This window comes from Myotis lucifugus, unplaced genomic scaffold (assembly GCF_000147115.1).
Source record: "Myotis lucifugus unplaced genomic scaffold, Myoluc2.0 scaffold_202, whole genome shotgun sequence".
NCBI classification, from domain to species: domain Eukaryota; kingdom Metazoa; phylum Chordata; class Mammalia; order Chiroptera; family Vespertilionidae; genus Myotis; species Myotis lucifugus.
In genome coordinates, this window is record NW_005871250.1 from 1159025 (window position 1) to 1174108 (window position 15084).

General features: G+C 39.9%; 1 protein-coding gene and 1 long non-coding RNA gene across 2 annotated transcripts; both read right to left on the minus strand.

Moving 5' to 3' along the window:
- Positions 1-1596: 1596 nt before the first annotated feature.
- Positions 1597-5635, minus strand: LOC102417207 (serine protease inhibitor Kazal-type 7). The gene is made up of 4 exons (XM_006097459.3): positions 5456-5635; positions 4538-4563; positions 3714-3838; positions 1597-1898 (listed from the first exon to the last, which is right to left on the minus strand). The coding sequence occupies exons 1-4, from the start codon at positions 5514-5516 to the stop codon at positions 1853-1855; spliced, it is 258 nt and encodes an 85-aa protein (XP_006097521.1). The 5' UTR covers positions 5517-5635; the 3' UTR covers positions 1597-1852.
- Positions 5636-8827: 3192 nt separating this feature from the next.
- On the minus strand, positions 8828-12021 carry LOC111827687. Its single transcript, XR_002831353.1, has 3 exons — positions 11771-12021; positions 10606-10732; positions 8828-9075 (listed from the first exon to the last, which is right to left on the minus strand). It is a non-coding gene; the product is annotated as an uncharacterized LOC111827687 (long non-coding RNA).
- Positions 12022-15084: the final 3063 nt, after the last annotated feature.

Here is a 15084-nt window from a genome sequence, read left to right on the forward strand (position 1 = left end):
TTGCTTTTTGTTCTACAGATGAGGAAGTGAAGTTACAAGGAAGTTAAGTGATTTCACTAGTTTTACTGCATGTACTTGTACAACTTTTGCAAGAACTGTCATCAGCATGGCAGTTTATAGGTGTTGAAATATTTCCAGGATCTCCTCTTTACTCTCTAGTGTCAATGGAAAATGTTGCCAATTGAGACAGCAGAATGGGCACAGAGAAAAGGTATCAACTGCCAATTCTTGATTCAGCATAAACAAGCAATGACTCATACCCTTTAGGAGGGAGATAATTTTTCCAAGTATCCCACATTTGGGGATCTGGTACAACTGCTGTTTCCTGAGTTGGTGGAAGCTGCTGGGGGAGCAAGTCAGGCAGCTGAGATTGAGTTTGATTTCAGATATGAACATGGTAGGTGTTCAATATTCATTTTTACAAATTGAGAAATTGTGTTCAGAAATTAATTCCTATGCATTTTTCAAGTTCTGTGCCTTTGTACTTGCTTTCTGTTTCCCTGGAATTACCTGTCCCCTACCCAACCCACACACTCAGATGAATTACAACTCAAGGGGAGGCTTCTTCAACACCCTAGGCAGAATTAGACTGAACTTCCTCTATGGTCCCAGAGCAAGTTGGTAATGCTTATGACATACTGACCATGAATCAAGCATTATACTAATTACTGGGTATATAGAAATGTACATATAGTCCTGCCCTCAAGGAGTTTACAATCTGATAAGGACAGAAGAACACTACCACCAACTATTCAGGACAATTTAAATACAATGTAATACAAGATGCAAGGAAACAACAGGTGAGCAAATGATGAGTAGTCAGGGAAAGGCTCTAATATTTATTGTGTGTATCTTGTAGGGTGCTTTGTGTTATTTCACTTAATCATCACAACAATAGCCCCATATGCCAAGCACAGGGTTTAGGTACCCCCTCAAAGTTACACAGCTTGCATGTGACAGAACTAGTTTACAAACTAACTCCTGACTCCTCAGCCACTTCTCTGCCAAACCAAATTCAGAGAAGGTTTCACAGGAGGGCTACATTTGAGCTGAAACCAGAAAAGTAACAGCCATTTCCAGCAAAAGAAACTGTGCATGTACAGACACAGGGCCAGGGAAGAGGAGTGTTAGAGACAGTGTCCTTCAGAGATAATGGGAGAAGAAGAAGCTGGGTGGGTAACACCATGCTTAGGAGTCTGAATTCTATACCATAGACAATGGGTAATAGATGAAGGGTATTGAACAGAGAAATAATAGAATCAGATTTACACTATAGAAAGATTAGTCCAATATGATACCTAGTAATGACTTATATTGCATCCATTATAAGAGTGTATAATTATTTTTTAATTCGTCTTTACCTCCCCCTCTAGAGTTTGAGCTTTAATTGAACTGAACTCCATTTCATTCCGTGTGCATGTGATCATGTGTATATTTGTGTGTGTGTGTGTGTGTGTGTGTGCATTTATTTCTTGGCAGCCACTTGGGATTCATTGTACAAAACTTTCTCCTGAGCAACCAAATATGTATATTCCTCAGTTTCCTTTGAAAACTGAGACCTTATACCCCGATCTAAGACACAAATACAGACAGAAGTAAAGGTAAACTCTCTGGGGAGATTCTTTTAATGAGGTACAAAAAGAAGCCAGTAAGTCAGTTGGGCATGAGTTTGAAGGAAAGCACAACAACTTTCTCCACTCAACAAAGATGACTCCACATCTGCCCCTGCCCCCGTCCTCCCCTGGCACATCCCCCAGAGCCTCTGCCATGGTGAGGACAAAGGTCATCAGAGCCCAGGGATGATGAAGATGACACAGGATATCATTGCTCCCCAACCACGTCTATGGAGAAGTTAACATCTTCCTTCATGAAGAAACTGAACCTTTCCATCACTTTTCCTATAGGAAGACACAGGTAACAATTCATTAGCACAAGAGGAAATTTTGCATAATAATAGAGCTGAAAGGAACCAAAGAGATTTTGAGGCAGAACCTCATTTTTCAGGTGAGACAATGGAGTCTCTGAAAAGGAATTTACTTTTAAGAGGCAGAAGCAGAATATCCCTAGGCTGGTGAATCCTCCACCCCACCTGCTGCTTCCACTGATCCCACGGCCCAGGCTGGTCACCCAATATCTTAAAACTTCCAAGGAGGGATTCTGCCACAGGAAGTTGAAGTGCCTGCCCTTTAGCCTTTCCTGTTCAGCAGGACCTGTGATGGAGCTGGGTCCTGCTTTAGGAGGACAGCTTCTACCACACGTTCCTTCAGTGTCCTTGAATACAAGCTATTCTATAGGCCAAAGGCCCAGTGTGTGCAGGTTAGAGAAGTGCCACTTTGGTGAAGCAAACATTCCTGCATAGTAGTAAATATGTAGACATATCCTTCTGGGCTTAGGGCTTAGGGCTTAACTTGATATTTTAACTTTTTAAGATAATCACAAATATGAAAAAGATAAGATCTAAAATAAGTGGCCAAAATACAGAGGTCTAATAGAGGATTAACAATGAGCAAAGTGCACTTGCTGTAAAAATAAATGCTAAGTTGCCTGTTCTACACCAAAGAAGTGACATTTTTCTAGTTGTTTCCCTTCAAGAACACTGTGTAGGCCACACAAATTATGTAAAGAAATCATGCCCATGAGATGCAGGTCCAAGTGCTGACAGCTTGCATCCCCCTATTTTAAATATACTTTGATTCCAGGGAGGAAGGGAGAGGGAGCGAGAGATAGAAACATCAACAATGATAGAGAATCATTGATTGGCTGCTTCCTACATGCCCCCTACTCGGGTTCGAGTTAGCAACCTTGGCATGTGCCCTTGATTCGAATCAAACCTGGGAATCTTCAGTCTGCAGGCAAACACTCTACCCACTGAGCCATCCCCCTATTTTAGATAAAAGAAAAAATACTTGTGGTAGCCATATTCCCTGTATCCCTCTTAAGACTACAGATAATTAGAGCCACGAGGAAACTGAGGAAGATAAAGGCCCTCTAGCCACAGTTTGCCTAAGGAACAAGCTGTCTTATGGCCTTTTAGAAGTCATGTAGGATAATAATTTTTAATTTTTTTGTCTTTATTGATTTGAGAGCGAGAAAAAGGTAGACAAAGAGAGAGATAGAAACATCAATGGTGACAGAGATTCATTGACTGGCTGCCTCCTGCATGCTCCCCTAATGGGGATTGAGCCGAAACCTGGGCATGTACCATGACTGGGAATTGAACTGGTGACCTCGGTGCATGGGACGATGTTCAACCACCTGAGCCACATCAGCCGGGCTCAATTGTTTTTCAGTGTTGGGCTTAGGACCCTTCCTGCAAGCAAGATATTATATGGAACTCCACAACTGGAAATAGTCAAAAGCTGAACTTGGAGTTGGAGACCACCCCAGTTATCGCTTTAACACTTTAGGTGACTTCTGATTGCCTCTACAGTATCTCTGGTCTCTGGGGCAGCAATTTGAAAACTCATGCTATTGTTGGACTTCAACTAAGAGATAGGCGTTGGAGATTCCGTAATGAATGGTTGAGCAAATAATGGTGGCCCAACCCTGGCCTGACTACAAGGTAGTCAGTTTTCTATCCACACCTGCTGCTTCCGGGTGGGACTAAGTACAGCTCAGGGAGAGCTAAGCAGACTCATGGAAAGAAAAGAGGTTTGCAGTGGAGGGCACTGGCCCCAGCTTCTTCTCCCTCGCTGCCCCCATGAGGTACTCACAAGCTCTCAATGCACAAGTGGCATTCATTCCCATAGGTGATGTAGTCAGAACCACACACAGGCAGGTATGTGATGGGGCAAGGGATAGCCACCACTGGGTACTTCTTGTAAATGCTGCAGTCCACCTGTGACAGACACAAGGGGAATGTTCTGCATTGCTCCTGGATCCCAGGCTAGGCTACCCTGGCCTCTATTGTATAGGAAGCAAAATACCAACCTAGAAGTTCCAGCTCAGATATTCTGATGCTGGTGTCGCTACTTTAAGCACTAATGTCACTGTGACTAATACCAGTTACACTGGCACCACTTCTATTATGACTTGTGCATGCAGTTAACAATTCCTGAGCATTTCCAGGCCAGGCATTAAACTTAAATCTTACAGGAATTTTGTTTAATCTTCAGAACAACTGAATAGAGTAGGTTCTACTATTACCCCTATTGACAGGGTTGGGGGAGATGAAGGCTTGGAAGAGAGAATTTGTATAACATAAAAGCTAGGAAGTGGTGAGGTTGAGATCTGAATCCAGAGTCTGTGCAATTAAGCAAGATCCTACCTCTGAAATGTTGTCCTTTCCATCAAGACTTCACCAGTCTCTCAACTGGAAGTCATCTCTCTCTTTTCTAACTCGGGAATAATTTTAAGTCTATGGTTATTCATGTCATACTTCTTCAAACAGCAGAGGAGATTTCTTTATGTGTGTCTGCCTCCACTTTTTATCACCCTAAACATACTGACTTAATGCTACATATATACTTGGTAATTATTTGTTGACTATGTGACAGTCAATAGTAAGTGAAATGAAAATGTAATTCAATATACTCACGGTTCTTGAAGACAGACTAGCAGCTTCTGAAAGAGAAGTAGAGATAGAAATATTACTATAAAAGCAAAGTCTTGAAGTCTCATTAATTAATGTCATTTCGATTCCAGCGATTAAGACTCTATGTTTTCTCTGGCAATAAGTCTCAGCACACACCCCATTCTTATGCAAAAATTTCAGCTGTTTGCAAACAGTCATCAGGTAAACCCTTGGTTCAGGCAAGGGAATTACCCAAATCTCCTCCCTTCCTTACCAGGGGACACTTCTGGAGCTCATTGTGACATTGGTAGTGATTTAAAGTCATATCGCAACAGGCAGTATTACAGCCACCATTGCCAAGAACTGAAGCACCATCTTGGATATTCTTCCCCTTCTAATTGATATGAAGGGTTGCAATATCATTTTAAGGTGTTTACATCTTATTTTATTTTTTTAACCATATAAAAAGTCTAATTGTTGATCCTGGAAAGTAACAATTGATGCTGCCCAACAATGTCTTAGTTGACCATTTAGGTCCAACTCAGTGCCTGAGATTGATTTAGGGAGGCATCCAAGTTGTTCTGCATCTTTGCTCAGAGGAATAGTATCCAATAACAGGAATAGTATCCAATATTGTATAACAACTTCCAATGTTCTTATGAAGAAAAGAGTTCATTTCTTTGTTCCATGGATTTTTTCCCAAAAATCCTTGAATGGGAAGACACTAGAGCTAAGCCCCCTACCCTCTCAATTCTATTAGGGACATAAGATTCTCCATTCCCAGGCCAGGGCTGTTTCTTTTCTAAACTAGTATGCATTTGATTCTAAACCCATATAGTTAAAATCAACACTACCAGACACTTCTCTCAGATGCTCACTTCCCAGGAAAGGTTATTTGGAAAAAGAAGCTTAATGGTTGTTCACTCTCTACCCTTCCCTCACCTGAGCTGCTGCAGAAGTAGGTCACTGTGTACAGCAGGAGGAGGCCCCCAATGATCTTCATGGTGGAGGTGGCTGCTATGCAAAGGCTGCTCAGGCTGTGACAGCAGCTGTATCAGCCATGAGGTAGGAAAGGGGCCATGTTTATATGGCAAGCCTGGCTTCCCCACCTCTCCTCTGAGGTCATCCTGAGTCAATGCTGCCTTTGAGAGGCTCTCAAAGCACAATGTCACACCCTGGGTGGTGTGGCAGTCCTTGTCACTTAATTGCTACTTCCTATATGACCAACACATTAGTTATTTGAGGTGAGAACTATTTTTCTGTCTGTCCTAAAGGTGGGAACTGTTAGAACTCTAAACCTCTTGTATTAGAAGAACTTGACTTGGCCTAGTTATGAAATAAGTGAAAATATCAAATTTTCTTTAGTTCACAAACACCCAGATTAGACAGATCATACTTATGTTTATATTTTGGCTTCTGGGAAACTATAGTTTTATTTTTGAGGCAATAAACCTATGAAGCAGGCTGGGACCTGGTGGAAGAAACAGTGATTTTAGCATTTATGAAGTTTGGAGAAGAGTGTTGACATTTTCTAGCTGTGTGTTCTTGGGTAAGTCATTCATGAAGCTACCAGGAACACCGGGTTATGTTGTGGTAACATATAACCCAAGGTGTACGTGGCTCAGAACAAATTATATTTTTAAATTAAGCTGAACATGTAAGGTGGTCAACTAATGGTCCCGCATTATCTTCAACAGGTCCCAGGTGGGCAGAGTTATCACTATTTGAAATGTTGTTCATTGTCAAGGTTAAGTGAAGATGTGTTCTTGAGGCTCTCCGTCTTCAGAAATTAAGTATTTCAGTCCAGAGGTGACTCCACTGCCACTTTCCCTCACCATCAGGTGGGCTGCTCCAATCATAGAGGATGTGGAGTATGTTGTTACCTTGTCCTTGGACAACCAGATGGGGGAGAACTGAAAATAGTTTGCAAATGACACAGAATCTATCCCAGAACTTTAGCTGCATTTCATCTCGATTGAGAACTATTACTTGCCACAATAGAGTTCATATAATTGGTGTCATGTACGTGAAAATCCAAAGTGCAGTGCATGTAATTGTAATTGTGATGATGACGATGATTACTGATGAGCCAAGAGTTTCTGCTACAGGTTTCTGACATTAGCTTATAAACTGCATTGGGCCAAATGGCTGTTGTTTGTCTACTGAGTTTAAGGGCATATGAATGAATGAAAACCTGGGGGAAGTCAGTTTACTCTTTTCCCCCAATGCTCTGCCAGGTAGGTTTATTTTAGTACATTCTGAAACACAATATCTACAAAAGATTATAAGCTAATAAATTACATTGAATGACTCTCTAAGTTTTTGAATCTTACACCTGTTTGGGGATCAATGTAATCTAGTAGTAAGAATATAGCCATGGCCCAGCTGGTGTGGCTCAGTGGTTGAGTGTCAACCCATAAGCCCAGGTTGCAGGCTCAATCCCCAGTAGGGGTCATGCAGGAGGCAGCTGATCTATAATTCTCTCCCATCAATGATGTTTCTATCTATCTCTCCCTCTCCCTCCCTCACTCTGAAATCAATTAAAAAACATATATTTTTTAAAAATAATTTGGGCATGACCCTGTGGATTTTATTTGTGATCTTATTTTAAATATATGTTGACTCTGTGACTTTGAGTATATAGGTTAAGCTCTGGGTATTTTAGTTTCTCATCTGTGACAGAGAAATAATGTTTTACCTCACAGAGTTGTTTCAGGGTTAAATGAGATTATATATAAATAATTGTGTGTGTGTGTGTGTGTGTGTGTGTGTGCGTGCGCCAATATCATAATTAGAGCTTGATATATGGTACTTAATTATAGGGAATGTGAGCTTCATGATAACTCATGAGGAAGGAATTTGTATGACCCTTATTGTACCAGTGAGTAAGTTGAGGCTCAGAGGATTTAAATAATCTCACCCAAGACCAAGTTATGTATTAATGGAGAAAACTGTTTTGAGTTCAGTCATTGAAAAGAAGCAAAGAAATTATCCTAATAAGAGATTTTTGTAAGTTTTATTATTTCTATGAACTTGTGAAGAGAATGAATACTGAAAAAAAGCCATTATATTTCAAGAAGAAGAGTCTTCACTGCAGTTTGAAAATACAATTTGAACAAAGTGGGGTGGGAATGGAATCAATGGATGACCAGGGTAAAGTGGAAAGATAAGGCTACAATATTTTTTTTAGATGTGTGATAGTAAAGGGGAGGAGGAGAATGGAAGAGGCAAGTGCTTCAGAAAGGTCTAAGCTAGACTGTGCATGCCTTAAAGCCAAAGGGAAGAAGAACTTTAAAATACATGATGAGGGTGCTTAATTAGAGGAATTAGAAAAGCAGGAAATAAGATGAACAACACAGATTGAAGCACCATTCCCTCTGATACAGAGACAGAGAAGACTAGATGAATCTAAAGAAGATATTTTGAAAGGTTGAGGGAGAAGGATGTGGAGAAACCCATGGTGGGTTGGGTCCAGGTTTTAAGTTCTGATGGTGACTCTGGCAGTGCAAGATTTGGGTTGGTCTGGAAGCTGGAGAAGGATGGAGAAGGCTTGGCACAGACATCAATGGGAGCATGTCAGAGAGTCAAATGGGCTATAAAAATGAACGGCCACTAGACAAAATAGGCACTAGATATTAGCAGGTCCTGGCAGTACCATGCTGAATACTTCTGTATGGTACTGAGTGAGAAATGCAAAAAAGGGATTTTGTGGACAGGAAGTGTGTACATCAGAGACTTGAGGGGGAGCCATAAAGACTGTGGTCGGCTTCGAAGAGTGTTAAATGTTCAAGAACATTCTGATGAATTATGCAAGGTGTGAGCATTTAAGGGTTTAGAGGTCAAGGTTTGGGCTTTGAGTGAACTTAAATAGGTGTGGGCAATATGAACTTGAACAATTGTGTATGGAGGCAGTGTCTAGTAGGCCAAGTTTCAGATGAATTTCTCAGGGGCAGGGCTAAGATAATGATCCTCAGGGTTATCTCAAGATAAAACAGATGAAGAATGGGTGGAGACAAAGGTCTTTGGGTTTTAAAAGGTGAGGAAACGTGAGGTCAAATGATCAAGTGTGAACTGTTTTGTAGTTTGGCAGGTATTCAGACACAGAGAACATTTTCAAGCTGCACATTGAGCCACAAAGTGTAGAGGGTCCTTTGGGAGTGAAAGATAAGTCTGTGAAGAAAAACAAACAAACAAAAACTGTACATTTTATGCCAGGGAAAGTTTATTCCTCCTCATATTCCTGCAAGGGGCCAAAACTGGAGGCCTTGTGAGAGAGGACCACTACAACAGTGTTTCCACTCCAGGGAAGGCAGGACAGAATGAAAAACATAAAAATAAAAACAAAGGTATGAAATAAGAAGAAAGTTTGAGAGTGTTGAATCCTTCATTTCTTTCCCAGTGGACTTGGGGTGCCACAGGGAAGAGAAAGGTGACCCATTAGAGGGTAAGACACGTGTGAGAGAATTAAATTGGAGCATGGCTTGAATGAAGAGTTCTGGGGTTAGTTAGCTGGAGGGAAAACAGCATCACAGCTGGGCAGGAATCCAAATACAGAATAATGCCTGTTGTAGGAAATGGACATAATAATATGAAAATCAACCATGTAATAAGGGCTTACTATGTTGCAGAGCTCTGCTACACCTGCTGTGTGCATGATCTCATTTAAGGCTTACAATAATCTTATAAAATAGAGCTGGTGTTTGTCCTGTTTTTTAAAGGTAGCAGTGGCTTAGAGAAGTGGCTAGTTTAAAGTTAAGAGCCAATGCTTTTAGTAACTCTGATGTATTTTCATCACATTTAACTTTTGAGATAGATTTGGAGACACATTGAACATTGGAATAACAGGAGTGGACCTGGCAGAATCATGGGTGAGTACCATCTGGACTGAGGGATGGGGACAGGGGATGATTGAGAGTCAGGACACAAGGGTTCTTTCCCTGTCCCCTGACCATCATCTATCAGAGGTGCAATGTGTGACAGTCCCTTCTCCATGTTGTGCTTCCTGCTTCCCAAACATCTAGTGAGATTAGCCTAGGTGGCTGCTTCAAGTTCTCCAATTAAAAATTAGTATTCTTGGATACTAACTTGTACGAATGATGAATAAAGCTGATTTGGGTTGAGTGGCAAGAAGTTGGAATTCCCCTATGTATTTAGGTTTTTATTTCCTAATTGCTGCACCAGCCCACCCCCAACCACCAGGCTCCTTCCTTTCTGGCATCCAGCAGAGACTCCATTCAACACCCTGCAGGCAAGGACTTCTGGTGACAGTTTTAAAATCCATGGTCCAGATTTGGCTGCACTTGCTCTAGCCATTTGTCTGTCCTCTTTTCCCTCCCTTATGTGATGATGCCTTTACACTCCAGCTCCTTTCTTATATTCTTGTTTTCAGTTTTTGATGTAGTCCCTACTGTGATCATGCCTCTGTGTTCAGTGAGGCACAGTGACATTTGCATTTTGATCTTGTGTCTAGCAGGAGTTCATTCCGATTCTCTTGGGATAAGGAAGTTAGCACATGCAGGAATATTATTTTTTGGTTCTCCTCAATTTTCTTTGAATGATTAAGAGTAAATAGTACCAATCATGGAACTATTGAATTGAACAGTAATGATTTTTTTCCTATTGGTTCCTGTTGCTTCTAGATGACCGCACACTATCTGGATCTAGACCACACACACACACACACACACACACACATACACACACACCTCCCATCTCTTATTAGTAAAATAATGTCTAATTTGTTCAGTAGTGAAGGGAACACCTGTAGCCCCAGTCAGCCAACATTAGTGAATATATTAATCTGCTAAGGCCGCCAAAACAAAATATCAAATATTGGGTAATAGAAATTAATGTTCTGCCTGGCTGGCATGGCTCAGTGTTCGAGCATCTACCTATGAACCAAGAGGTCATGGTTCAATTGCAGTTAGGGCACATGCCCGAATTGCAGGCTAGATCCCCAGTGTGGGGCGTGCAGGAGGCAGCCACTCAATGATTCTCTCTCATCACTGATATTTCTATCTCTCTCTCCCTTTCCTTTCCTCTCTGAAATCAATAAAAATATGTTAAAAAAATAAATATATTAATGTTCTCACAGTTCCGGGTGTTGGCAGGGCTGGTTTGTCTTAAGGCTTCTCTCTTTGGCTTGTAGACAACTATCTTCTCACTGTGTCTTCACATGACCTTTGCTCCATGTGCAGAACCCCTGGTGTCTCTTCCTTTCTAATAAGGATTAAAGTACTATTAGATAAGGGCCCCACCTTTATGACTTCATTTAACCCTAATTACCCATGTAAATCCACGATTTCTAAAGATAGCCATGCTAGGAGTTAGGTCTTCAACACTTGAATTGGGGGAGACACAATTCAATCTATAACATTCTAGCACAGCGGTTCTCAACTTGTGGGTCGCAAACAATGAAAATACATCCTGCATATCAGATATTTACATTACGATTCATAGCAGTAGCGAAATTACAGTTATGAAGTAGCAACGAAAATAATTTTATGGTTGGGGGTCACCACAACATGAGGAACTGTATTAAAGTGTCATGGCATTAGGAAGGTTGATAACCACTGTTAGCGTCTGTACTCCCACCCCCAATTTCATATCTTTCTTACTTGCCGAGAATCATAGACCTTTAATCTTTAAGACACTGGTATCCCATGATAAGTTAACTAGTATTTCCTGACTAAAGGATTCTCTGGTCAACCAGATTTGGGAAACCCTGAATACTCAATTTCATTTGGGGAATTACTTATTAAAGGCTCCATTATTATTATTTTTTTTTGCAATACAGATTTTTCCCCTACTTTTTTAAAACTCAATTTTTCCCAAACTTAATTTGCCACAGTTTATTATTTTACAGAACATTAATAACATCTAAAGAGATGTTAGTGTTTTCTTGGACATTAAGAAAGGATTTACTCCAATTTCCCCTAATGTCATAATATCTAATATATAGACGTGTTACCAAGTAAGATGACTGCATTTTTGTTCCGCTTAGATTGTTCAGAAATTTTTTTCAAATTCAAAAGAACTCCATGTCTATATGGCCTCCAGACATTCTAGTTCTCTACAATGGAGCCCAACAGAATGAATCTGCTCTCTCTTTCTAAGAAGATCCCTTCAGATATGTAAAGGCAGCTCTAGAGTGCCTAGAAAGGCCTTTTTTCTCCAGATTGGGCAAATCAGCCCCTTTAATATTTCCTTTATAGCATGTAACCCTGTAAGTCCTCCTGCCCTGACATATTAACATACCATTACTTAGCGACAGTCAGACACAGTAACAATCAACCTCATCACTTCTCTTCTCTGTCCAGTTTTCCTCACTGCAGGTTCACAGGTGAACAAGACAGACAAGGACTCTACTTCTTGGAACTTACTTTCTTGTAGAATGAAAAGAAAACATAATTAAATTATGTAATCAATGGTTTCATATGTTGACAAGTATTCAAAAGAAAATATATCATGGTATGAGGCTAGAGAATGACATGGAGATAGGGGACAAATTAGATTGAGTAATCAGAGAACTTCTCAGAGGAGATGATATATTTGAACAGATACCCAAAGGATGAGAAGCCAGCCTAGAGATTCCATTTTCTCCGATTTCACTGTTATCTAATATGGGTATTTTCCCTTAAAACTTGTAAGTCAGACAAGCGCTAGCCTGTGTTTTCTGTGATTATTGTAAATGTTTGTACTAAATTCCATGCAAGATTGGATTTAAAAATTTTCACCTAGTTTTCTTTTTTAAATTACCTTTTCTCCATGTTTCTCTCTTCTTATTATTTTCTATTATAAGCTTTTGTTATGGTGATTTTAATTAGAGTATGTGTCTAGGAGTTCATGGTCTCAAATATTTATTTAGTGTCTCTTTATTGAACTTCTATTATTTGCCTCACTTGTTATTATCTGCCTTTGTTTTATTCATTGTCATCACAGCATTCCTTACTACCTGCCATTGCCTGTTCCTCTCCCTGTATATTATTCATCTCTCATCACTAGAATGCAGGTTCCACAAGAAAAGGATCCGGCCTGTCTCGTTTGCTTGCTTAATCCAGCACCTAGCACAGTGCATTGCATAGAGTAGAGACTCTCAACAAATAATTACTAAATGAACAAGGAGTCCTTAGTTAAAAGGTAGAGGAACACAGAATGCACCCAGCATTTGGGAGAAATAATCTGTTCTGCATCAGTGAATTAAAAAAGAAATGCTTACTTAACTGGAACTTCAAGTAATTCAACCATTTTAGGATAATTTTAAACTTCAATAAGAAGAGCAAATTGTGAAATGTTTAACACATCCTCCTCTACTTTTCCCCCCAAATGATTCAGAATTGTCTTTAAGTTGAAACCATTATATAGCCTGACTGAACAAGGGCCTCTTGCAGAGCTACCTTCAGTGGCAAAAGGCCACAAGACGAATGTACCCAATGAGCTGACAGAGAACCTCTACCTACTTCTCTGCAGCTGCTACCACCATGTCATCAATACAAGGGACCCACCAGTCCTGGTATTGTCCAAATGTAATTGAGAAAAGAATTTATCAGCTAATCAAAACTTTAATCCATTGAGGTTATGCCTAAATACTTTAAGATGCATACTACCTAAATGTAGCATGTCCAGACCATGTAGCATGAAATAATAAAAATAATAAATATATTTGACTTGAGAAATGACTGAAGTAAATGGAGAAAAATGATTTGAGTATATATTGATTAGAAGACAGAATATTCATCTTCTACTGATAACTGTGAGTAAACTGTTCTGTCATGAAAGGATCTGATGGTTGAAAGCACCATAAATGTAAGTTTTGATTCAAGGCAAGCAGTGCTTCCTAATAATCATACCTCTATAGTGTTATTTATACTTTATCAGGCAGTGAATTTCCCATTAGTGGGAAATCTGGGTACATGCTATCCCATTAGGAATATTGTGGAAGAAGTCACAGATTGTTTATATGATCTCTGAGTCCTCTATCCAACTCAGAAAGCCAATGACTACCTGAATTAGGCTCTCAGTCAATGCATTTTGGGTTTAATTGACCTCACTTTACTCATGTTTGATATAGTGACAAAGACAAAGCAGTATGCATAGCAATGCTAATTATATAAATGTTATATAACTTTTATTATCCAAGTTAAAATTCTCATTGTAGAGATAAAACAAGTTAGCCTAGAGAGAAGTTACCTCCCCAATGTCACTTCCTCAGTAACATCACTACTTGCACTTTCAATTCTTCCAGTTGTTGAGGACATGCTGAGGAATGGAGGGACTCAGTCTAGAAAACAGTTCTCACCACACTGATGGGAATGTAAAATGGTACAGCCACCATGGAAACAGTTTGGAGGTTCCTTTAAAAATTAAGAATAGTACTTATCCAGCGATCCCTTTTCTATCCAAAAAAATTTGAGAACATTTATTTGTAAAGATATATGCACCCCTATGTTCATTTGCAGTATTATTCACAGTGGCCAAGACATGGGAACAACTGGTGATGATTGGATAAAGAAGATGTGGTACATATACACAATGGAATGCTACTCAGCCATAAAACAAGATGAAATACTTATATTTTTGACAACATGAATGGATCTTGAGAATATCATGCTAAGCAAAGTAAGTCAGAGTGAAAAAGTAAAAACAGACACATATGATTTCACTCATGTGGATATAAAACTGAAAACAAACGAACAAACAAAAACATAGATACAAAGGGAAAGGACAGAGGTAGAAAAGGGTAAAGGGTTCAAATATATGGTGAAGGAAGAAAACTTGACTTTGGGTGGTGAATACACAACTATATAGAGACTGACGCACAAAATTCGTGCAAGAGTAGGCCTTTGCAGCTCTGGCTGCCTTAGCCCTCGTGGCCCTCACTGCCTTGTGGCCCCGTCCCCTGCCCACTGGTCATTCCAGAAGGTCGTTCCGCCATCCAGTCTAATTAGCATATTAGCTCTTTATTACATAGGATGGTGTATTATAAATTGCACACTTGAAAGCTATATAATTTTATTAACCAATGTCTCCCCAATAAATGTAATAAAATAGAAAAAGAAAGAAAATAGTTTTCAAATGTAGACGTGCACTAGAATCACCTGAAGAATTAACACAGAACACAGAAGCCCAGGCTCTTTAAAATAGGACAGGCCTGGGCCTCTATATACAAGAACTTGTACAAAACCAAGGAAGGTAGAAGCGGTAAGAGGAGGAGGGTCCCTGTTGCCAGCTGAAGTAGACTGTGGATTAGCTGGAAAGTAGAGTTGTAGGACCTCCTCTGGAAGATAACTGGTTAAATCAAGAACTTGTCAAACTAAGAAGAGACTGACACCTAGTGGCAACAATAGGTAATGACACAGAGCACACAGAAGCCCAAGTTTTTCACTGTTCATTTCCCCAGCCTGAAATGTAAAAATAACATGAACTCCCTGTATTAACCAAGACATTTAAGTTTAAGTGACAGGTTGTAAGTAGGATTAAGCAAAAAAGAAAAAGGAATTTATTGACCAATGAAATAGGAACGATGAGATGGAGTGAAAATTAGGTATGCTGGAATCAGGGGAATCACATGT

Bases quoted from the DNA above. Each gene is read 5' to 3' on its own strand.
- LOC102417207 (XM_006097459.3), bottom strand. From the start codon at position 5,516: ATGAAGATCATTGGGGGCCTCCTCCTGCTGTACACAGTGACCTACTTC. The intron at 3,839-4,537 runs GTGAGTATATTG...TGTCTGTCACAG, and splicing joins CTAGTCTGTCTTCAAGAACC to GTGGACTGCAGCATTTACAA. The intron at 1,899-3,713 runs GTGAGTACCTCA...GTCTTCCTATAG, and splicing joins CACTTGTGCATTGAGAGCTT to GAAAAGTGATGGAAAGGTTC.